The 21,432-nt window shown below is 58.6% G+C and overlaps 6 protein-coding genes and 1 non-coding gene across 7 annotated transcripts; 4 read left to right on the top strand and 3 right to left on the bottom strand.

The window, feature by feature from the left end:
- Positions 1-228: 228 nt before the first annotated feature.
- Positions 229-4,926, bottom strand: PSEUBRA_000590 (Inositol polyphosphate kinase; the record flags this gene model as incomplete). Its single annotated transcript, XM_059464422.1, has 1 exon — positions 229-4,926. The coding sequence occupies one exon, from the start codon at positions 4,924-4,926 to the stop codon at positions 229-231; it is 4,698 nt and encodes a 1,565-aa protein (XP_059321003.1).
- Positions 4,927-6,373: 1,447 nt separating this feature from the next.
- Positions 6,374-10,492, bottom strand: PSEUBRA_000589 (Kelch-type beta propeller; the record flags this gene model as incomplete). The annotated part of the gene is made up of 1 exon (XM_059464421.1): positions 6,374-10,492. The coding sequence occupies one exon, from the start codon at positions 10,490-10,492 to the stop codon at positions 6,374-6,376; it is 4,119 nt and encodes a 1,372-aa protein (XP_059321002.1).
- Positions 10,493-12,786: 2,294 nt separating this feature from the next.
- PSEUBRA_006430 lies at positions 12,787-12,890 on the top strand. The gene is made up of 2 exons: positions 12,787-12,824; positions 12,855-12,890. It is a non-coding gene; the product is annotated as a tRNA-Pro (tRNA).
- Positions 12,891-13,701: 811 nt separating this feature from the next.
- PSEUBRA_000588 (uncharacterized protein) lies at positions 13,702-14,618 on the top strand (the record flags this gene model as incomplete). Its single annotated transcript, XM_016436184.1, has 2 exons — positions 13,702-13,799; positions 13,883-14,618. The coding sequence occupies 2 exons, from the start codon at positions 13,702-13,704 to the stop codon at positions 14,616-14,618; spliced, it is 834 nt and encodes a 277-aa protein (XP_016295164.1).
- An 833-nt stretch (positions 14,619-15,451) lies between these two features.
- Positions 15,452-17,476, top strand: PSEUBRA_000587 (AMP-binding enzyme C-terminal domain protein; the record flags this gene model as incomplete). The annotated part of the gene is made up of 2 exons (XM_016436187.1): positions 15,452-15,688; positions 15,758-17,476. The coding sequence occupies 2 exons, from the start codon at positions 15,452-15,454 to the stop codon at positions 17,474-17,476; spliced, it is 1,956 nt and encodes a 651-aa protein (XP_016295163.1).
- Positions 17,477-17,738: 262 nt separating this feature from the next.
- On the bottom strand, positions 17,739-18,630 carry PSEUBRA_000586 (Exoribonuclease, phosphorolytic domain 1; the record flags this gene model as incomplete). The annotated part of the gene is made up of 2 exons (XM_016436164.1): positions 17,739-18,548; positions 18,628-18,630. 2 exons carry the CDS (start codon positions 18,628-18,630, stop codon positions 17,739-17,741), a joined length of 813 nt encoding a protein of 270 aa, XP_016295162.1.
- Positions 18,631-18,902: 272 nt separating this feature from the next.
- PSEUBRA_000585 (Cullin, N-terminal) lies at positions 18,903-21,335 on the top strand (the record flags this gene model as incomplete). Its single annotated transcript, XM_016436190.2, has 1 exon — positions 18,903-21,335. The coding sequence occupies one exon, from the start codon at positions 18,903-18,905 to the stop codon at positions 21,333-21,335; it is 2,433 nt and encodes an 810-aa protein (XP_016295161.2).
- Between the last annotated feature and the right edge of the window lie 97 nt (positions 21,336-21,432).

The following is a 21,432-nucleotide window of genomic DNA, read 5'->3' as shown; positions in this document are numbered from 1 at the left end:
TTCGCTCGCTCCGGGCGATAGCTTCGATCTCACACTTTGGCAAAAATTCGCTTTCCCCTTGCCCATCGACCTTTGTCGAGCACCACTGCAATCCTGCGATCATGGCGATCGTAAGCAGCACTCGGAAGTAGATATCGCTCCTTTAGGATAGCATCGTATTGTCACACCCAAGTATGGAATTAGAATGCTTAGCATTCACTGTCAATAGTAAGGGACATTCGCCTTTTCTCACGTCGACACGTACCCATCGAGCCCGTGCGGGCCAGTCCCAAAGATCTCGTCAAACACCTCACCTCCTGGCACCTGCAGATCGCCCAGATCGCCAAGGAACGACCCATCTTCGTCCGTCGTCGTCGTCTTCTCCTCGCGCACCTTTCGTCGACGTTTGCGCTCCGTCTCCCAGATCTTCTCAAAGCTGGCCGCCAGATTCCTGAGCCCAAAAAGGTAGCCGCTGTCCGGACCGTCGATGAGGTTCGGTGGGAAGCGGGCGAGGGGCAGCCTGTGCATCGCATCCTGGTCACCGTCCGGGCTGGAGCCAAAGTCGTAGTCGTGCCCCGTGGTGCAGTGGGCAAAGTCGATGATGCGGATGTTGATCTCGCCCTTTCGGCGACGACGGCGAACAGCGGCCGGTTCCGACGAATTACCGTTGCCGCCAAGAGGACCGAGCAAGGGGCTCGAGCCGATGCTGTAGCTCGCTCCACCGTCCACCAGGTCCGCTTCTCGATGGAGCGACGACGACGAAGCGGGTTGTGCGTTGGGGCCGGCCTCCAGGATCATCTGACTCGGAGCCACCGTGCCACCAAGACCCCTCGAGCAACGTCGATCAAACTCATCCTCCAGCTTCCGCTGCGTCTCGCAATCGCCGTCATAGATGAACAGCAGACTGCTCGCGTAGAATCGATACCCTCGCAAACCCCAGATGATCCGAGCCAGGTGGTAGATCTTTTGCAGGATCAGCGGCACGTGGTGCATCAGGATCTTGCTGCCGTCAAAGAAGAAGCGTGCCAGCGCGTCCGGGAACTCGGCAGGCAGCACCTTGCGTCCAAAGTACTTGTCTTGGAAGATGAACGAGTCGTGCGTGCAATCGTACACCTGCATGCCGCAAATGCGGACTCCGTGACTACGTGAAGTGGTCTTGTCACACTTCTTCGTCTGACTCTTCTTCTTGGCATCGGTGGCGTCGAGACCGTACTGGCGCGTGCCCATCTTGAGGTCCAGTACGCAGGGTGACTTGAGACGTCCCGTCAGATCCTCCATCAAAAGGAATTGCTCCTGGCGCGTTTGGCAGGCGCTGTCTGCTGACGCACGGGCTTCGGCATTGTCCGCGTCGTCTGATTGCGCTGAAGCGGCTGGGACCGTCTCCGCTGCTCCTTGTGCGGTCGTCTGTTTGTCGTTGGTTTGACCAATGGACTCTGGCTCTTCGGAAAGCTTGAGCGTCTGCATCTCCCCGTCGAGATCTGTCGACGGCAGCGCTGCCTCTTCTGCACTGACATGCGACAGTCCGAGATTGCTGGGAACCGAGATCGATGTCTTCGGTTTCAACGACAACGCAACATCGCTGAGGGTGCGTCGCGGGTGTTGCATCAAGACCTCTTCATTGGAGGCACCGGACAGCGCGGCACTTGGCAAGTTTTCCTTAATGGTCGTCGCGGGCTTGCTCGATGTCACCGAGGAGGGGAGTGTGATGCTGCTCGGTCCGAATGGCGGCGTGCGAGGTGGCGTGGATGGATGTCGTGCTTGACCTCGATAATGGACCGGCGAAGACGAGGCTGTAGGTACGAACTCGCTGGCGGCGCTCAGCCTTCCGCTGACGATCGGGTCAGGCGTATGCAGACCTCCTCGAATCGCTGCCACTGCCAGCGTGTCCCGAGACCGAGGTTCCGAAGGGCCAAGATTGCGTGTGATGCGGAGTCGCTCACCCTCTTCGCTTTCCTCCCATGCCTTGGCCAAGCGTCGTCGGTTCTTACGGGCATTCCGCTTGGCGCTCGACTCGTAGCGCGAGTCCAGGCCGTCTTTGAGCATCGGACTGCTGAACACCTCGCGCAATACCTGCTCTTGCAGCCTGCGATTGACGGTGGTGATGCCACGACCGTGAATGCCGTTCAACGTCTGCTGAGTCTGGTACGCGCTGTTGACGACTGGTTGCGACACTTGCGATGCTTGCGAGGGCGTGCGACTAGTCATGCTGAGAGCACTGATGGCCGGGCTGCGCGAACGCGACAGAGGACCTAGACCAGAGGTCGTACGACCGAAGCTGGACGAGAGCAATCGACCGGAGTCACGATCAGAGTCGCGACCGCCCCATTCTGCTCCGTGGACAAGCGAGCGGGAGGACCTAGGCGATGCATCAGGAGAGACGGCAGGCGTCAACGGACTAGAACTGAGTACTCCCTCGGCGTCTTGTACAGGGCTTGCTGCGTCCTCTTCCAGGTGTTGTGCTGTCCCCTCGATGGAAGCTAGCCGGGAGCGATTTCTGCGGCTAGGGCTGGTGTCGCTGTGCAGCTGCGCATCTGCGTTGTGGACTGCACGCTGCATGCGCTCTAGGGAAGAGGCAGCGCGACGCGGCCGCAAAGGACTGGAGCCCCGACTCCTTGAATGACTTCGGCTGCGAGATCCTTTGTCCAGAGAAGCATTGACGGGCTCTGGGGTTCGTGGCGCAAGGTTGCATCGACGCAGAATCCATTCTGGGACGATATGCCTGTTCAGGTCCAGCGAGACTTCTGGGATTTCCTTGCCCCAATCCTCCTGACCTTCGAACACTTTGCGGCGAACACGACCGCCTCCCTGTGAATCCGTTCTCTGTCGCTCCGGACGATCGTTCTCCGTTGAAGCGCAGTCGACCTGCTCTGCTCCAGTGTCTCGTGCGAGGCTTCCTTCGTTGTTCTGCCCAGACGTTGTCTGTGACAGAGCTGCGTTCGCAACATCATCGATGGTCACCGATTGACCCTCGGCATCGTGCTGCGCCGAGTCGACGTGTCGATAAGTCACGTTGAGGACTCCCAAGTATTGCGGAATAAACGACAGAAGGACGGGATGTTCCTTTTCGACGGCCTCGTAGAACTCGTTCTCTCTGCCCACCAGGGGCTTGCAGACGGCGCGTTTGGAGAATTGGAAGATCGAGTTGTGACCGCCTACCTGATTGTGATACGGTTGAAGTTGGACGACGGCGGGCAGTTCGTTCGACGATGCCGTTCGTGATCGAGACGTCAAGCGAGAACGTCGCACAGCCGAGTCGGAATCGAGCTTGATCCCGGCGCGACGCTTGGCTGGCAGGCCAGCGCTGGCTCCAGCTTCCCACTCGGAGCCGCTCATCTGCAAATCGTCTTCGTCTGCAGCATCGTGATCAAAGTCGGGCCTGCCTGCTTCGTCTTCGGAGCTGGTCATGTCGATGTACGCATCCGTGCCGTCATCACCCATCATCTCATCGCCTGTCTCGACCATCTCGAACGAGTCGTCGAGCTGATCCTCGCCATCCTCCTCGTAGTCGGAAGAGCTCTGCGCTCTCTCATCGAGACTGCGCCTACGTGTCATTCCCAGCTTGCCTGGCCACCCTGCTCCTGTCCATTCGGTCTCTGGGACGGAAGAATGACGCTGCAGGTTGGACATCGCCGAGTCCGCTTTGGCATTTTCTGTTGCGCCAGAGGTGTCCTGACGACCAGCCGAAGGCCGGTTCGGACTCGGAGGCACCTTCCTGGGCGAGGCTGGAGACTTTGGCAGTGTTCGAGGCCGCGAGATGGGTATAGGGCGCGAGTCTAAAGGTTCGAGGGATGAGGGATCGAGAAGATATCGCGCGTCGATGTCAGCAGCGACTTTTCCGGGCGACGAGATGGTTTGCGAGCGGCGCGGCAGGCGCTCGCGTGAGGATGCTTCGTTCGAGGTCGTGGTGAGCAGAGGCGCGCTAGCGTTCGATGCTGTGTCCATGTCTGCTTGTGAGATGGCCTCACCGCCTTGCGAAAGGAAAAGAGAAGGCGTTGCTGGACGCAGAGGATCCAAGACAGCCTCTTTGCTGGACAAGAAGGATGACGAGGATGCAGGCGCAAAAGCAGCGTCGGTTCTTTGCCGGCTGCCGGAGGAAGGCGTCTTGTGTGTGCGTTGCGAGGGCGCGAACATGGTACTCGAGCGCACAGGCTTGCGAGTGACGGCTGGATCGTCCCCCTCGTTCTCTTCGATGACTGGACGCTCTCGACTGGATGAGATAGCAGAATTGGATGATTTGGACGAGGTCTCCTTGAAGAGATGCATGCTGACACTGGCCTTGCGACCGGAGCTGATCATGGCTGGAGGGAGGTTGAGCTCGAAATCATTGCGAGAAGCGTCGGCAAACTCGCGCCCGAGGACATCGTCTTGATGCAAAGTCAAGGACCGACCCGGCGTGCTCCTTGCGCTCATTGTGCCTGGGCTCTCGCGTTTGATGGGTGCGCGACTATACGTGTACGTTTCTGGCGGAGAAAAGGGCGCATTTGGGTTCAGCGATGCGGATGGCAAGGGTATTGTCGCTGCTACCGGCGATCGGGAACCGAGAGTTTTGGTGGGGGAAGCGCCAACGCTGTTGGATGCTGCAGCCGAGGCTGACGAGGAAGGACCTGCAAGGTAGGTTGAAGAAAATGTGCTTGTGTGGTTGCTTTGCGGTGGTAGTGGTGGCGAGAGCAACTGCGCTATAGAAGGACTGGTGAAAGGGTTGACGATGGTGGCGTTGGAGACGTTGCGGCTCGCAGGCGGGGAGAAGGAGGTCTGCACTGGTTGAGGAAAGTTGGGCGGAAGACAGACATGCAGAGAGGTTCCTGGTTGTGCCTGCATCGACGGCGAGAGTACAGCGGAGTCTTGTGCGATCATGTTGCCGCCATGAGTCTGAGAAGACGATGCTATTGGCAGGGGCTGGTCGATTGAGGGCCGGCGTGCGCTGTTGGAAGGGGCTCCGCTCGACATTGACTGGGCTGACAGCAAGCTTCTGGGAGAAGGACGCGAAGTCCTCGAGGGCGCAGCCGAAGCGGACGCTGCCTCTGTGTGATGAGAGTCCGTCATGATGGCTACGCTTGTAAACCAACGGTATCGATGTCGATGGATCGAAGCAATGCCCACCGGAAGACCGGGTGGGCACGCGTTAAATTGCTACCTGCACCCGAATGGCGTTACGTCGAGGTCATCATAGGTGGGAGAGGTGATGGGCGCTTCCCCTTATCACTTTCGAGACAGTACAGGCGCTGTCGAGGCGTGGACGTGGAGCAGAACTAAGCCCAAATTCGAGTGATGCTGATGCTGGAGGCGGGGCTGACCAGTCACTATGTGATGCGAGATGACGGCGAGCTGTGCAAGGCCGTAGGTGGTGACGTCTGTAGAATCGTTCCCTGCGCGCGTGAGATTCAGAACCGTTTGCCGTGTTTGGTGCAGTTCCCGCGCTGGTCGAAAGGGTGGTGGTGAGGGGGAGGATGGTGGAGGTGCGGAGCAAAGATAGCGCGCCGTCCACCATCAGCCAAAGTCAAAATCAAAATCGCAATCAATTGGCTGAGCTGTGCTTTGGCGCTCTGAGATGATGGCCCGCTCCTTGACCCTTGACAACCGCCTTGCCTAATCTCAGCCTCGAGACAGAAAATCAATCTTAATTATTAATAAATGTGATAAAGAATGAAATGGCTGCATGGCTCTTGCGAGTTCGGCGGGGCGGCCTCGACAAGGGGTCTGATGGTGGTCGATGGCGCAAGCAGCACCTTACAGGACAGTAGAAGTGAAGCGCAAGCATCATCAGTCCAATCGTAGCTGTCAATTTGCTCGGAAAGAGACAGTCAGGTGCCTTTGGGCGAGGTTAGGGGCGAGAGCAGGCTGCCATGACCGCTGCGATATCCGCGCTCGACCTCCGATCGCAGATGGTAGAGCCCTGCTTCACGTCTTGATGGGAAGCCACGCTCACTACAGCTCGCTTCATGGTTTCATTGTGCCGAGAAGATCCGTGGTGACAGCGGCTGATCTTTCGGCGTTGTGATGCTGTCAGCGCGGAGAAATGCAAGAGACCCCCCACGTTCCTTCCCTCCACCACCTTTGGCAGGCGAGTCGGCCAATTTCTTTGTGTCTCCGAACCCTGGCGCCTAACGTGCCCCACCAGGACTAAGAACGTGGACGTCTCGGATGGGCTATTGTTTCGAGCTTTACCGCTGGTCGCCGTGGTCACGCAGGCCAATGTACCGCTGTTGAGCCATCTCGCTTCTGCACTCGTTCACTCCGTGCCCATCCTGCCGAAGACCACCGATTCGGCAATGCAATCGCACAGTCACTGCCCGGATGCACGGTCGATCCTCATCAGTCAAACAAGGCAGGCGAGGAGGCTGTGTTCATACGCTCGGGTTCGTATAATTGCAGTGCAGCGAACTCTTTTGCATGTCTACGAAGTCAATCGCGTTTTAGTCGAGCTTCGTCCGCTCAGCGAGTTCGAGCTGCGGTTGCCCTTCGATACCGCTCTCAGACCAGCTGGTGCTACTATGAACGGCGGAGGCGCGCTAAACCAAGGTCCGCCGCCCGTCGCGGTCGTCACGGCCCACTCGCCCCGCTTGACAGGCGCAGGGGGGACCGGATGCCGCGGGCTGCACGCCGTCTTCAGACTGCTGCCCGTTCGTGGGCTCGCCGTGCTGGTGCCCGAGCGCGCATCTGAAGATCGACGCGACGGCGATCCCCTCGCGCCCTGATCGCTCGCGCTCGCCTGCGTGCCGGCGGTGTACTCGGCAAAGTCGCTGCTTGTCGGCGCAGGCGTCGGGCCCGAGCTTCCCTTGGGCCCAAACACGGCTTCCGCCGCAAGCCGCTTGTACTCGGCCTTTTCCGCCTTCTTCCGCTCCTTCTCCTCCTTCTCCATGCGTTTGCGCTCCTCCTTTTCCAACTTGGCAATCTCTTTGGGCGAAAGATGCGATACGTCCTTCGAGATCACGATCCCTGCCAACGGCGTCGAGACATGGGACTCGGGGACGCCTGACTCGATTCGGTCCAGACTGTTGGCAGCCGGACTGGTGTCTGTAGACAGACTGTGCTGGGACCCCGAACGCGATACCTGCTCTCGCTCGGATCGAGCTCCGTACGAGTTGACGGGGAACTGCTCGCTGGCAGGCGAGGAAGCCGTCGAAGCCTGCAAATGCGATCGGCTCGGATCCATCGTAAGTGCGGGCGAACTGAGCGCCGGCGAAGCTGTTCCGTGCGAAGCGATCGAGTGACGAGGAAGGTGGAATCGCTTCGACCAGTCATCACTCGAAAGAAGCTGGCTCGAGCTGGCTTTGCCATTAGTGCTCTCGCTGGCGCGGCGATCGAGCAGAGTCGTGCCTCTTGGCACTTCTTTTGTTGCTCGGACGGTCTCGTCGACAACGTCGATGGGATCGGACGAGCTCCCAGCCTGTGCGATCTCCGACACTGTCCCTGCTGACAGGCTCGACGTCCGATCGAGCAGACCGTATCGCTTGCGAATGGAGGGCGGGATTGAAGCGTCCATGGCATCGAGATTCAGCACCATTGTACCTGGAGCCATGCCGTTGATCCGACTTGAAAGGTCCGGCGTCATCGCGGCAAAGGAGAACTTCTCCATGCGGCTGCTGGGGAAGCCCTGAGTAGGCGGCAATGTGCGCAACTCAGGCCGAGACGTCTCATCGAGCGAGTCACCATCGCTCGCAATTGCATGTGCGCTCCCGGTGTGAGAAGCATCGGTCGACGAGGAAAACGAATCTCCTCGACGGTGCAAGGAGCTCTGATAGACCGAGGTGGGTGTCAATGGACCGTGCGAGCTGGCGGTGTCGGATCCGGCGCGCGACATGGACGGCACGGGTGACGGCATCGGCAGCAGCGGCGATGGTCCAGCGGCGAAGATGCCGCCCATGACCGCGCGATAGCTGCTGATCGAGCCAGCGCGGTACTGAGAGGACGCCGAAGAAGCAGAGCCTGCACCGTTACTGCCGGGGCCGAAGTGAGAGGTGGAGCCTGATCGGTCTCGCGAAGAGCCGTCTCCTCGACCCTGACCCTGCCTTTCGGGTCCAGTCCCGCTTCCACCACCCGCGCCAGGAGCGGCGCCGTGCTTCTGCAGCCAACGCGCTATTGCCATGACGACTCGCAGGGCGCGAATTTGCAGTCCCTCGCAGCCACACAGCGAGGCAGCTTCGTACAGACACACCGCCAGGCGATGTCTCTCATCCGGATGAAGCCCGAGCGACTCTGCAGGGCGGAAGAGGTCTAGACCGCCGCTTTCGGAGGGATCGAAAGCATGAGGATTGGAAGACGAGGGAGAGAGCGGATCACCGTGACGTCCGGATGAAGAAGACGCCTTGGGGTTGAGGTCGTCGGCCAGAGCGACATGGGCAGCGTGACGCGCCCAAGAGGCAAGGTCGTCCATGTTGTAGGTTCTGGCAAGCACCATGAGCGCGCACACCACAGCGGGATGTCGCTGCAATGCGGTGCAGATGCGCAAGGTGTAGACGAACTGGAGCAGCGCAAGCACCACAGGAGACGGCTCGGAGATCTGCAGGTGACGAGGCTGGAAGCGCGGATCGCGAAGCTTTTGTTTGTCGGTTTGCGGGTCGTCTCGGGCGCTGGCTGGGACCATGAGGGGATCTACCGCCTCGTCGTCGTCGTCGTCCTCTTCGGCGAGGAATTCGGCAATGTCCTCTGGGATCACGCGCAGCCCGGTTTGGTGATCTTGTGCGGCAGGGTAGGCAGTTCGCAGTGTGCGTCTCGCCTTCTTGCGAAACTCGTCCATCTTGGACTTGAACCAGGGCCAACGCGCTTCGAGAATGGCACGGTCGCAGCCGATGCGGAGACCGTCCGAACAGACGATTTCAAAGTCACCGCGTCCGCCGAGATGGAGCTGATCCAAGCCTTGGTCGGGAGTGTTCTGTGCATCTGCCGAAGATGCTGTCAGCCCGTTACCACGTGCCAGCGCTTGTGCCGACGCCATGGCTGATGGTGCGGTCGCTGCTAACTTGTCCAATCCCAGTTGAACGGCCGCTTCAGAAAGGACGGATTGGGGCGGCTGGTAGATCCCCCAGGCTTCAAGTTCGAGCACAACGACGTGATCCCAGTTGGTCTGGCGATGGTTGTAGTCGCTGACGAGGTCCCTCTCCTTGTGGCCGACCACAACGAGCCTGTTCTTGCCCGGCCACAAGATGGCACGATTCCAGCTTCCGGTCGATAGAGCCGAGCCAGACTCGATTCTGGACCAAGCCATGGTGGGCAGATGCAGAGCCCAAATGGAGAAGCTCTGCGTCGCATTGGCGAGGTAGGTGCCCGAGATGAGCAGGTATGGACCGAGGAGTGCGCCAGTAGGAAAACGCAGACCAGGGGGCAAAGTGACGCCGCCCATGTGACTCGAGCGATCCTCCATCGAGACGAAGGGACCGGACAGAGACTGGGATGCGGCTTGCAAGGACGACAGAGGTCCGTCTGCATCGATGGCTGAGTCTTGGGACGCATTCGAGTGGCTGCGAGCGCGCTGTTGCGGTACGCCTGTCTCGGAACCGGTAGCCGTATCTCCCTCGCCTCGGACGGTGAGTACCTCGAGCTCCCTCTTGACATTGGTGAAGTTGAAGTTGGAGTAGAGATAGACGGGCAAGGGCTGATGTGGCTCCGCTTGACTGCTCATGGGCAGAGGATTTTGCTCGACCTTGTCTGAAGACTGTCCGATGTCTTGTGTTACAACGTCGGCATGTGGCATTGTTGTGTGGGCACTCGCGAGTGGCGTGCTGGCGGTGGCGTCTGTGCCGTTCAAGGGATCCTTTGCGCGAGGATAGCACTTTGCCTTTTGGCCATCCTTGTGAAGGTACTTGGAGCCGACAGCAAGAGAGCGGTAACTGCCGCACTGTTTTCGAAAGCGTTGTGCGCCAATCCACTTGTTCTCGGAGAGACTGAAGAGGTTGATGGATTCGACGTACTGATTGGCGAGGTTCTGACCCCCGATGATGGAGAGCGTGTCGCCAGACAAGGAAGAGAGATGCGCATAGCGAGGCGCAGGCTGAAGTGTTTCGGATTGGATGCTGGTGGAAGGGTCGTTGTCGGTGGCTGGCCGACGGGATGCGAAATCGAGGGTGTAGTCCCACTGCTGAGTGCTGAGGTCGAATGCGAGCAGCTCACCGAGAACGCAGAGCTCTTCGGCCGGTTCTCCTGTGTGGGGATCTGGCTGACCTTGCGAGTAGCCCATTCCTCCAAAGAAGACAATCTTGTCTTGCCAAAGGTCGGCCGAGTGAAAGTAGCGCGGTCGCGGCTGTTCCGAGGATGCTTCGGTCTGTCCGAGTGATGGCTTTGTGGTGGGAGTCAGCCTGGACCATCTCATCTCGTCCAGATCGAGGATGTAGAGCGTGTTGACCATGCGACGGCTCGTCACCAGTCGACCGCCGAAGAGGTACACCTTTGCACCGCCTTGCGCCGAGACATGGTGGGAGGGTTCGACGAGCGTTGCTGATGCACCCACGAGAGGTGGCGGCACTTGCCCCGAGCAGAGGTGCAGCCGCGAGGATAGGTTGGCAATCGAGGGATGCATTGTTGGCGATGGTGTTGCGGTGCCTGCTCCTTGCCGAGCAGGATCGCAGAGAGTCAGTCGATAGTAACTCTAGCCAACGTGAAGGCAGGAGGCCATGCCGTCGTCGAGGATGGACCAGCGCGGTTGCAGGCTCTGCTAGATGAAGCGAGACTGCGCTAGGTGGGGGAGATAAGGCGCCGAGATCGTCTTGCAACGTAATCAGGTGATGGCAGGGACGATAGTGGGCGATGAGACGAAAGATGATCCGACAAAATGAAAGCGACGACCAAGCCTAGCCACGCGGAGGCAAGACTAGAAGAGCAATGGTACGGCCATTGATGGAAGAGATGGCGAACAAAGGGTCGGCGGCTTGATCCGTCTTTGCTGCTCTTGCTCGTGCTCGTGCTGTGACAATGGAATCGAAGGTGCTGTGCGTGTGCAGATGATGCAGAAGGATGCAGTGACCAGAGCATCGCCCGGTTGCGATCCTCATCAGACGTGCATGCGAGCCTGTCTCAGACAGACAAACAGCCGAAAATCGAGTCTTAAAAAAAGGAAAAAGAAAAAGAGAGGGAAAAAGAGGCGTGACAGAGTCAGAAGGAAGAAAAAAGAATGAGGGTCCTCTGCCCACGCGCCTCGTCCTGGTGCACCGAGCTTTCTTTTGCGAAGAAAAACAAAAATCTTAATTTGCTTGTGAGACTGTGATTTTGGTGTGAGTCTCTCCGGTACGATGAGCCGATGGCCCACGAGCTGCTAAGTGAGCTGTCGTCGATGCAGCTCAGCGTTGGATTGCTTTGACTCGCTAGAGATGCTGTCAATCCATCAGTCGAGTCTTGGTACATGCTGCTTTCTCATGGCAACCGATGGTGCAACATCAGCCCAGATTGCGCTGTCTACAAGCAAGCACCGCTTTCAAGGTGTCACGCGTGTCGCATGCCATTGTCCTGCTTTTGTTGGCGATGTCTGCTTCGTCTGCAACCGCAACATTAAGCTACGATGCTTGCAGCTCGACGAATCAACGCTCATCCTCGATCCGACTCGTCGTGTTCGGCTGTTGCTCGAATTGGATCCCAGCTGCCATTGCATGCATGCTGCTTCTCGCTTGCAATAGATTGAATTTAATACCTTGCCGCTTCGGAAGGTCGATGACCAGGGTCAGGCGGTCGCTCGACCGTCGCCAGAGGTCGTGCGGGTCCATGCAGCGCCTCGTCGTCCACCTTTCAGCTCGCTGCCGGGCGGTGTCGCTGCTCCGGACGGTGCTCGGCCCATCTCTGAGATCCGAGACTACCGAAGGGTCGAACGCATTGGACACTCAAGCTCTTGTAAGCCCACCTTTCGTCTGACAACACAATTACAATTGCAATCGGTGAAGAACAATGTCATCGTCATTGCCGTCAAGGTCGAAGCAACTCATAGTGTCACAACTCGGCCTTCCTTCGGTCATGGTCTATGGTGAAGCTTCGAAAGAGTGCCGGAACGATTGGGTTTCCTCGGCGTACAGCATGGCGTCGTGTGGGGCCGGAACGCGCGAGTCATCGTAACATTAGCCATGATTCATGGCAAGACGCCTCCCTGCCTCTCCCTCCCTTGATGCTGTCAAACGCATGTTTCTCTGTCGTTGACGCCCGGTCAAACGAGTTCATGCTCGGTCGGCCGTGGTCGCCCGTCCGGCGGACGCCCTTATCAGCGCCGCCAGAGGGGATGCTTCGGCGCCATTAAGGGCCGACTACTCTCTTAGACCATCGCGAAGCCTAAGCGAGACAAGGCCCGGTGTTGATTCGGCCTTGTCCTTGCGGCTCCTCGATCGACCTTTTGTTTGCATCTCGATGTCTGCAGCTTGAATCAACAATCGCACCACCATGCGATCTTTGTTGCTTAGCCGAGATTTACACAACTGCACTTCCACTACTGTAGGCCCGAAGCAAGGTCGCGCATAAGCGAGCCGGTCGCGACCACTCCGTGCTTGAAGCGGCCTACCAGCCTTGAAGCATCAAACCAGTTCGACACGGCATCTCTCACTCGGCTATCTCGTGAATTTCGGCCATCTTTGCGCATGCAGCCTACCTGCACCCTTAGCGTGGGACCATTCGGCTCCTCGTCTTGCCCACTGCTTCCGATTGGCTTCGCCTCGTGCTCATGGGCCGGAGGAGGGCCGTGTCTATGAAGCGAGGCGATGGTTTGCCGTGACAGCTATGGAGATGCGCAGGCCCTCTTTCCCTCAAGCGAACATTCTTGAGACCAACAGAGCACACTAAGGCGGCCCATGTGTTCAATGCTATATAGATGCAATGCACTCTCGCTTTGTTATCTTCGCAGGGCCAATCGTATAGTGGCTTATTATGCTGTCTTAGGGCTTTCGCTTCTTCGGATGCTTGCACTAAGTTGACAGAGGTCCCCGGTTCGATTCCGGGTTGGCCCCCGTTCTTTTTTTGGCCCGCTTTTTAGGGCACTTTTTCTCACATCTCGCAACGCGAGGCCAGACGCTCGTGTTCGTCGAGATGAACTTGAATCTGCACCTTGGACAGACGATGCACGCGATTGAATGACTGCTGAACCAAGCTATGCAAACAGCTGCTTTGTTCTACCGAAGGCAAGACTTGTCAGGTTGACGAGAGCCAACGGTCTGCGGATCGTCGGCAGCAACAAGACGCGGAGGAACGCGTTGCGGCAAGCCGGAATTTTCGAGGAATGTCAAGTTGCGCGTGTCGGACGCTTCATCCGTACCGAATGACATGGATCTACCTGTGGACAGCGCCGACCTCAATGAACAACGTCGGCGTGCCATGCGGATTCGAGGCTTCCATACACACGAAACTCGCAGCCCGTCATTGAGAAGCACAACGTCTAAAGCTACTGGCTTGATGCACAGTCGACCATCATTCTCGACCTACATTCTACAGAGCAGCCACATCGGCGGATCTCGCGATGCCTTCGACTGTGCACAGTGGTGCAGCCCGTCCCGCATCGAGTCTCGTCCAAACGACCCCTCCTGCAACGAGCCGGTGCCTTTCGAACGCGGTTGTCTCTGCAGTGTCGAGAGGCAAGATGATGGCATTGAATACAAGAACAGATCCGGCTCGCATTGCCGTCGGTTGGCCAATTCCTTCCTCGCTACCTATCGGAGTCCTGCCTCTCCTTTTCCTCCTCCTCCTCCTCCTCCTCATCAGATCGCCCTCAACGCGAAAGAAATATCTGCCGTCCACCACCACCACTCGGTCAACGAAGGAAGGATGAAGACCGAGGCAGCCATCCTGGCAAGCTCAGTAATCGCATTGGTGGCCGTACTGGCAGCGTCGTCGACGATAGCCGCACCTATGGAGAAGCGACTGTAAGTGTGCTGAATCGGAGCCAAAGAAGGCTTTGGCGATCATCTCACTGACTTTGCTTTGTGTCGCTGTTCTCTTCAATCAGGATGATGGCATTGTCTCTGCAAGCATCGCCAACCGTCGCAGAGATCGACCTAGGCGGGCTCTTGCCGACACCCACTGTCCCGCCTATCGCCGGCGAGATCGCGAACATCTTTACCTCGGTCGCTGACGGCGTGACCGGTCTGATCCCGACGACGATCCCGTCGCCGACCCTGCCCGACCTGCTCCCTGATCTCACCGTGTCTGTCGCCATCGCAGCGCCGACCGCGCCTCCGGAAGCTCAAGTGCTCGGCCTTCTCGCCCAAAAAGCGCTCAACGCGGTCCCCACCCTGCTCATCCAAAACCTCGTGCAAATCCAGAGCGAGTTCAGTGCGGCTCTCGCATCCATTGCTACTGCTACTCCGACACCTCTTGTCTACGTCGCTACTGAGAACGGCGCCGAGGTCACTCGCACATCGACCCCAACGCTGCCCTCATTCGCCGCAAATGGCGTAATCAACCCTCTCTCAGTGCTTGCCAATGCCTTGCCTCGACCAACAGATTTCGTGCAGGAGGTGACGTCGGTGATCGGAGGTGTAACGAGTGTGCTCCAGCTGCCAGCGCTACCACTACCTACGGATCTGATACCGCTGCTCGGGACTATGCAGCTGCCCCAGCTCGACGTGCCCGGATTATTGGGCGACAAGCAGCACCTCTGTGTCAAGGATGGGAACGGTCATCAGCTCGGACTGTGCGAGAATGGACCCATCATCAACGATAGCGAGGTCATCGCCATCTGACGCTGGATCGAGACTGCGAGGCTCGCTACGCTCGAGCCTGCTTCAGCGCTTCCGATTGATCTGGAACTAACGCATGCACTCCTTACCCCACACTCTTTTGCTTCTTGTCTGGCCACTCTTTCCTCTTCCAAGTCGTGTCTTTGCTTCCTCGATTCATGATATTGTATCTAACTCCTGCGAGTTGCTATGTCGGTGTCAATGTCCGGTGGCAGCTTGTGCATGGTGAGGCTGTCAGCCCGGCTGACGAGTTGTTGTTCGGTCACTGCTTTTGCCGAAGAACCGGCGAATTGGCCACCCCGCATTTTCCCAAATTGGCGTGCCGTCTGAGCTCTTTTGCCTGGCTCGCTCATCCCCCCGCAAAGTAATCCACTCGCGCTCTGCTGCCCTGTGGCTGGCTCCTTGTTTTCCGCGGCAATCCAGCTTCCGGTTGCTCGCCTGTTCCTTTTGCCGCTCGTGGCCCCTCTGCGCTGAGCTGCAGACCTCGCATTCTGCCGGTACAGCGCTTGGATGGCCTCCCGCTGTCGACCGGTCTGCCGGCAAACATCCGCTCCTCTGCCTGTGCCGTCCAGTCTAGTCGTGTGCCCCCCGAATCGCTTGTCCGCTCGACTTAGCGTCGGACAGAAAAGGACACGGCCCCTCCTTCCATCCCATCACCGTCCGTCCACACTTCATCTCCACACTTCAACCCACTTCTCGTTCTTTGTGGCTGCTGTGAAGCTCGCAGCTGTCCCACACCACCACAGAGCAACGCGCACCAATCGACGGCCCGCTGCCACGTCAACTGTCCCCGCTTTCATCTTAACCCGCTCCAACCTTGAGCTTGGACGACAACAATGAGCTCCAACTCGAGCGCCTCCGGCTCTGGCCCCGCAGCCAAGCGGTCGATCCTCGAGGACTTCAAAGGCGACAGAGACCAACAGGGTCTCGTCCCGCTCGACAAGGTCGATCAGCTCCTCACTCAGAAGGGCAGTCTGCTCGAGACCGAGGTGCGCTTCATCCACGGCCGCCTCACCACTGTGTGGAAGCACCTGCCTGACTCCGTCCGCGATGCTTGGATGTTTGCTGCCAACGTAAGTTCAATCACCTGCCCCCCTTCTCTCCGTGACTTCTCGACTTACACCCTCTTCTGACTTGGACAGGAATACGCCTCGCGACCGTACATCGTGGCCGAGGGCGAGTCGCTGACCTACGCCGAGGTGCACAAGCGGGTCGTGCTAACCGCCACGTGGCTCTCGCACCACCTGTCTGTGCGTAAGGGTGACCGCGTCGCCCTCGTTGCGCGCAACCACGTCGAGTTCGTCATTGGCTTCTATGCCATCCATCTGCTTGGCGCGGTTCCGGCGCTCGTCAACGCCTTTTTGCCAGGCAAGGGCATCTACGACTGCATCCGTGACGTCGGCTGCAAGGTGGCGCTGCTCGACGTCGAGCGCTTCCGCCGGCTGCGCGATGCCGATGAAGACTACATCGCCAAGCTCTTCACCCAAGCTGGGAAGGATTGTGTCGACGACTTTGGCTGTACGCCTGGAGCGCACGGTGGGTTGGCTGGTGTCGTCGTCTTCCCACGTGCCTTTGCTGGCATCGTGCCGGAGGGCGAGCGAGAGTGGGCCAAGGGCAAGGGTGGTGACAAGGTCTTCGACGCTTCCGAACTCGACACCAAGTACGCTTCTACCGCTTCCACCGACAAGGCCATCCCAAAGATTAAGATTTCCCCTGAAGACATGGCGTCTGTGCTCTACACCTCTGGCACCACCGGAAAGCCCAAAGGTGTCGCAGCCACCAATCGTCAGTTCCTCTCCGCCGGTCCTAACTCGAGCTACAACATGGCCCGCGCGTACGTTCGACGTGGACTCCAACCACCCCAACCCCAACCGGACGATGAACAGGCTTCTACCATCCTCCTCATCCCGCTGTTCCACTCCACCGGCATCCAGTCGGGTCTCGTACCCTCCACGCTGCGCGGGGTCAAAGTCGCCCTTATGCCCAAATACGACGTTGACGCAGCAGCGAAGATCATCCAGGAGCACAAGATTCAGATTGTCGTCGGCATCGGGTTCATGGTTCGCGAGATCGTGCTGTCCAAGCACGAACTGCCTTCGCTGCAGGGTGTTTCTCATGGTGGATCCTCCTCGGCGAAAGAGCTTCCCGAGGAGTCGCGTGCCAAGGTGCCCTCGATGCTCATCGGTCAAGGTTACGGCAGTACCGAAGTCAACGGGGGAGCATCCGGTTTGGCTGCGGACGACTACATCGCGCGACCCACCTCCGCCGGTCGCGCCGTCGCCACGAACGAGATCCACATCATCGACCCCGAGACCCTCGTCGAAGTATCCAACGGTAAACCGGGCGAGATCTGGATTCGCGGTCCCAACACAGCTTTGGGATACTGGGGCAAGCCAGAGGCCACCGCCGAAGCCTTCACACCCGACGGCTACTTCCGCACCGGCGACCTAGGCCGGAAAGAAGACGACGGCTTCATCTACGTCATGGACCGCTCCAAGCACATTATCATCCGAGGTGGAGAGAATATCAGTGGCACAGAGGTGGAGACGGCCATCTACGCCGAGAGAAGGATCATTGATTGCGCAGCGGTCCCAATTCCCGATGACAGATTTGGGGAGACCGTGGGAGTGGTCTGCGTTCCGAGGGTCGAGTATCAGAAGGAGAACAGACCCACGGAAGAGGATGTCTTGAAGGTGGCGAGGAAGTTCCTGCCCAAGCACGAGGTACCGGATTTCATCTGGATCCGAGACGAACCGCTCGAGAGGAACGCCAATGGTAAGGTCGACAAGGCGATTGTCAAGGAGGCGGCGAGGAAGCGACACGCGGAAGGAAAGGCGGCCAGCGCCAAGCCTAAGCTCTAGATTGTATATGCACGAAGAACGTAAAAGAAATGTAGAACGGAATGAGGAACGTCTGCCCCATCGTCGATTCTTGCTGCGTTGCTGCTATTGATGGCCTTTGTGACACTCTGAAATGCCTGAGACTTGAACGCATGTCAAATGGAACGTGACACAGTCGTAGAGGCATGTTGCTTTCGGCGCTGATGCTGATGAATGTGATTTGATTCGGTACAAGTACAAGATCTGAAAGATTGCGTCTGCTGCTGCGTCTGCGATCGTGCCATCACGCGAGCATCATATCGTCGTGATTGCGCCCATCGCCATCGACCTCGTCCACCACCGTCCCCGACTCGACCGTTTTACCCGTCATCGCCTGGACCAGCGTCTTCGTCCGATCCCGTACCGCCAGCTCCATCTCGTTATGCAACACCGCCGCGGCCTCGATGGCCAGCGTAAAGATCTGCTCGAAGCGCTCCACGTGCAACCTCGTCTCCAACGATGCCAGTGTGACCTGCTTTGTTCGTGGCAACACCGCAACCGTCACATGCGGTAGATCCTGTTCTTCCGTATTCGACAGATCCAACATCGCCGACGTCGAGTGAATGCCGCACGATACCGACGCGACAAAGTCCTGCATCGCAATTCCCGCATCCAACAGCGCTAGCGTCGCTGCGTTGATCGCCGCAGGCAACACTCCACCATCCTGCTGATGCACCTGAACAAAGATGTCGATCTGCGACCGCGGATACAAGTGCGTGTGGATGACCGGCTCAAAGGTCGACTTGATCGAGCTGGCGAACTCGAGCAGACGGCGGTCGCCACGATTCCGTCGACGTCGCTCCATCGACCCCCACGGCGCGAGAGAGACCTCGACATTGACGGATGCACGGTCGTGGATGAGGTTGGCACCGGAGCGCGCTTCGCGTGGACCAAAGACGGTGGCGGATACGATGGTGAGCCCTTGTGTGATTTGGGCGGAACCATCGGCTGCCGTGTCTTGTGAGCCACCAAGTTGTATGGCGATAGACCGGAGCTCGTACTGCTTTCGCCCGTCGACGCGGAAGCCCCCTGCGTTGAGGAGCTCGACCCTCGACTGTGAAAGTGCGAGCAAAGTCAGGGATCGTTAGCTTCTGCCATCGATATAGCGTATTTCGCAGCACAACGGCACTTACCATCCTTGCTACCTGTCAGCTCCTGTGTGCGGTCAAAGGTTGGGAGGGAAGGAGTACGAAAGGAGGATGGTCGAGGTGGAGGAAGTTTGGCAAAGTCGAGAAGAATTTTCGATCGGGCCCGATCCAGCGCCTCCACAGCGCGTCACGCCAACAACCAACTCAGCCTGAAGTGTTGTTCTTCGAGACAACCAACCCTCTCGAGCTGTTCTCACTCGATGCTACCACCCTGACATTCAGACGGAGCTGGGAAAGAAGGCGTTGCTCGACCTAGGACCATGTCGCTAGCAGAGGTCTGGCAGCGAGCGCTCCACAGCTTGAGCGCTGGCCAGGATCGACAATCTTCAGCAAACGCTCCCGTCCTCCCACCATCAGAAGCCTATCAGGCTGTCACGCAGTTCCTCGAGCCTGCTGCACCGTCGCAATGTCGCTATTACGACGAGCACACGACATCATTTGCTCTCGATGCCGCAACAAGGAAAGCGCTGCAAACACTTCTCGGCAGCGACCTCAGTACGCCCTCAAGCTCAAAGGTCGATCTTGCCTCACCCAGTCCTGTCCTCGTAGCTCTGTCCAACCACTACGTGAACCGATGTCAGAGAAACATAGGCTCCACAGCGATCGAAAGCGGTGTCTCAGCAATGGACGAGCATAGAGTGTCAACCTCGGCGCTCGGCGAAGACCTGCCTGGAATCCTGCTCAGCGCATCGCAATGGTTCACAGCATGGCTGTCTCCCTACGCCGCAGGTACCATTTTTGACGGCATGCACGAACATCGATCTCGCCTCCTACAAATACTTCAAGCATATTTGCGCTCTCACTTCGACCGCTCAGCGGCCGAAGCGCTCCGTCACCATCTCGAGCGACTCGTTGTGGAAGACAACGACACGGATCTGCACACGACATTTGTTGCTCATCTCAGCCTAGCAGGCCTCTCCGGACCCGCATTGATGTTGATGACCCGAGTCGTGCACTCCGAGATCGCGCGCAAAGTACGAGCCGTAGTCGACGCTGCGGATTTGCGCTCCCAAGATTCTGTCCTGCCGCTCGAGTCAGCTGCTCGCCCCGTCTTGCAACAGTGGCTCGATGACCAGATGAAGCCACGTTTCGCGGCGTTCCGCGAGCTGTGCTTGGGACCGTCTGAGGCAGAGCCGAAAGAGGGCAAGTACGTAGAACACAACACATGGCAGCACAAGCTGGATTACGAGCTCGACAAGGCACTCTGCCTGACACGCGCCGGTCAGCTGTTCGACCTCGTGGCGCTCTACCCGGAGTCGTCGGCAGCACTCGAGGATCTCAGATTGAGCCTTCAGAGCGCGGATCAGCGGCTTAACGTCGCCAAGACGCTGTCGAGCTCGCTGCACATGCGGCTGCTGCATCCGGGTGCTCACACGCGCGACATCATTCAGATGTACGTTCACCTCGTACGTGCGCTACAGGAGATGGATCCGAGTGGCGTCGTCCTCTCCCGTGTCGTGTCTCCTCTGCGACGATATTTGCGCGGGAGGAAGGACACAGTGCTGGTCATCGTAGCGTCGATGCTCGGCGACGATCCGGACTTTACGCTTCTCAAGGACGAGCTGGAGCGTGCGGACCAAGAGGAGCAGGAGCAGGCGGAGCAAGCCGAAAACAAGCGCAGGCGACGACCTCGACGATCCCTCCAAACCACTGCCCCTCCCTCGTCGAACAAGACCAACGGCAAACGCCCCACAAAGCGTCGACTGCCCAACTCACGACGCGACGCAACCTATGTATCGGACAGCGATGCATCCTCGGACGAAGACTGGGACGACCCCCATTGGGTACCGAAACCCGTCGAGGCCGGATCCGGCTACCGCATGTCTACCTCAAAAGACATCATCTCGATGCTCACATCCATCTTTGACGATCGGTCCGGCTTCATCGCAGCGCTTGAAAAGAGCATGGCGGACCAGCTCGTCCAAGTCAAATCCTACAAGGCGATGAAGGAGTATCGCAACAACATGATCCTCAAGAAGCGCTTCGGGGAGAGGAACATGGGCAAGTGCGATGTGATGCTCGGCGACGTGACCGAGTCACGGCGGATCGACAGCGAGGTTCATCACCGTCGACTTCCGTCCTCGGGGTCTGCCGTGGAGGGTATGGTGTCGCGGTTGCATCCGTTGATTGTTTCGCGTCAGTTTTGGCCCGAACACACGACGAAGCCGGGCAGCGCGGTGGGTGGTGTGCCGACCTCGAGCGCTGCGGGTGCGGGAGCACCAGTGGGAACAGCAGGAAGCATAGCAGAGTTCACGCTACCCCCCCTCTTCCGCCACGCACAGGAGGAGTACGGCAAAACATACTCGCAGTCCAAGGCGATGCGCAAGCTGCATTGGCTCAACCACCTCGGAACCGTTGAGCTCGACGTCGAGCTCAACTCAGGACAGAGCGTCGCCGTCGAGTGCAGTCTCATCCAGGCATCGACGCTCGAGGTGATTTCGCGCTGCAAGGGTCGAAGCACACAGGCTCAGAGCGCCACGGCAGGTGCGAACGTCATTACGCTGACGGATGTGATGGAGGAACTCAATTTGCAGAGAGAGAAGGATGCAAGGGATGCGCTGGAGTTCTGGGTTCAGGTCGGACTGATCGAGCCCGTAGCGGGACTGGTGGATGCGTTCATCGTGCTCACTAGCTTGCCTGCTCGTGTGGCAGCGGGGGAGGAAGAGGACGAGGCGGACGACGAGCCGCTCTAGAATCTCATACTCTCTCAATCGATGCGTGCGCGTCCACGCATTCGAGCCAACTACGCACTGCGAGAAAGTCGTGAATGCGTCTGTATGAGCTGGCGAT

This window comes from Kalmanozyma brasiliensis, assembly GCF_000497045.1.
Source record: "Kalmanozyma brasiliensis GHG001 unplaced genomic scaffold PSEUBRA_SCAF1, whole genome shotgun sequence".
NCBI lineage: Eukaryota > Fungi > Basidiomycota > Ustilaginomycetes > Ustilaginales > Kalmanozyma > Kalmanozyma brasiliensis.
Note: the sequence above shows the minus strand (reverse complement) of the source record. Positions and strands in the feature narration are given on the sequence as shown.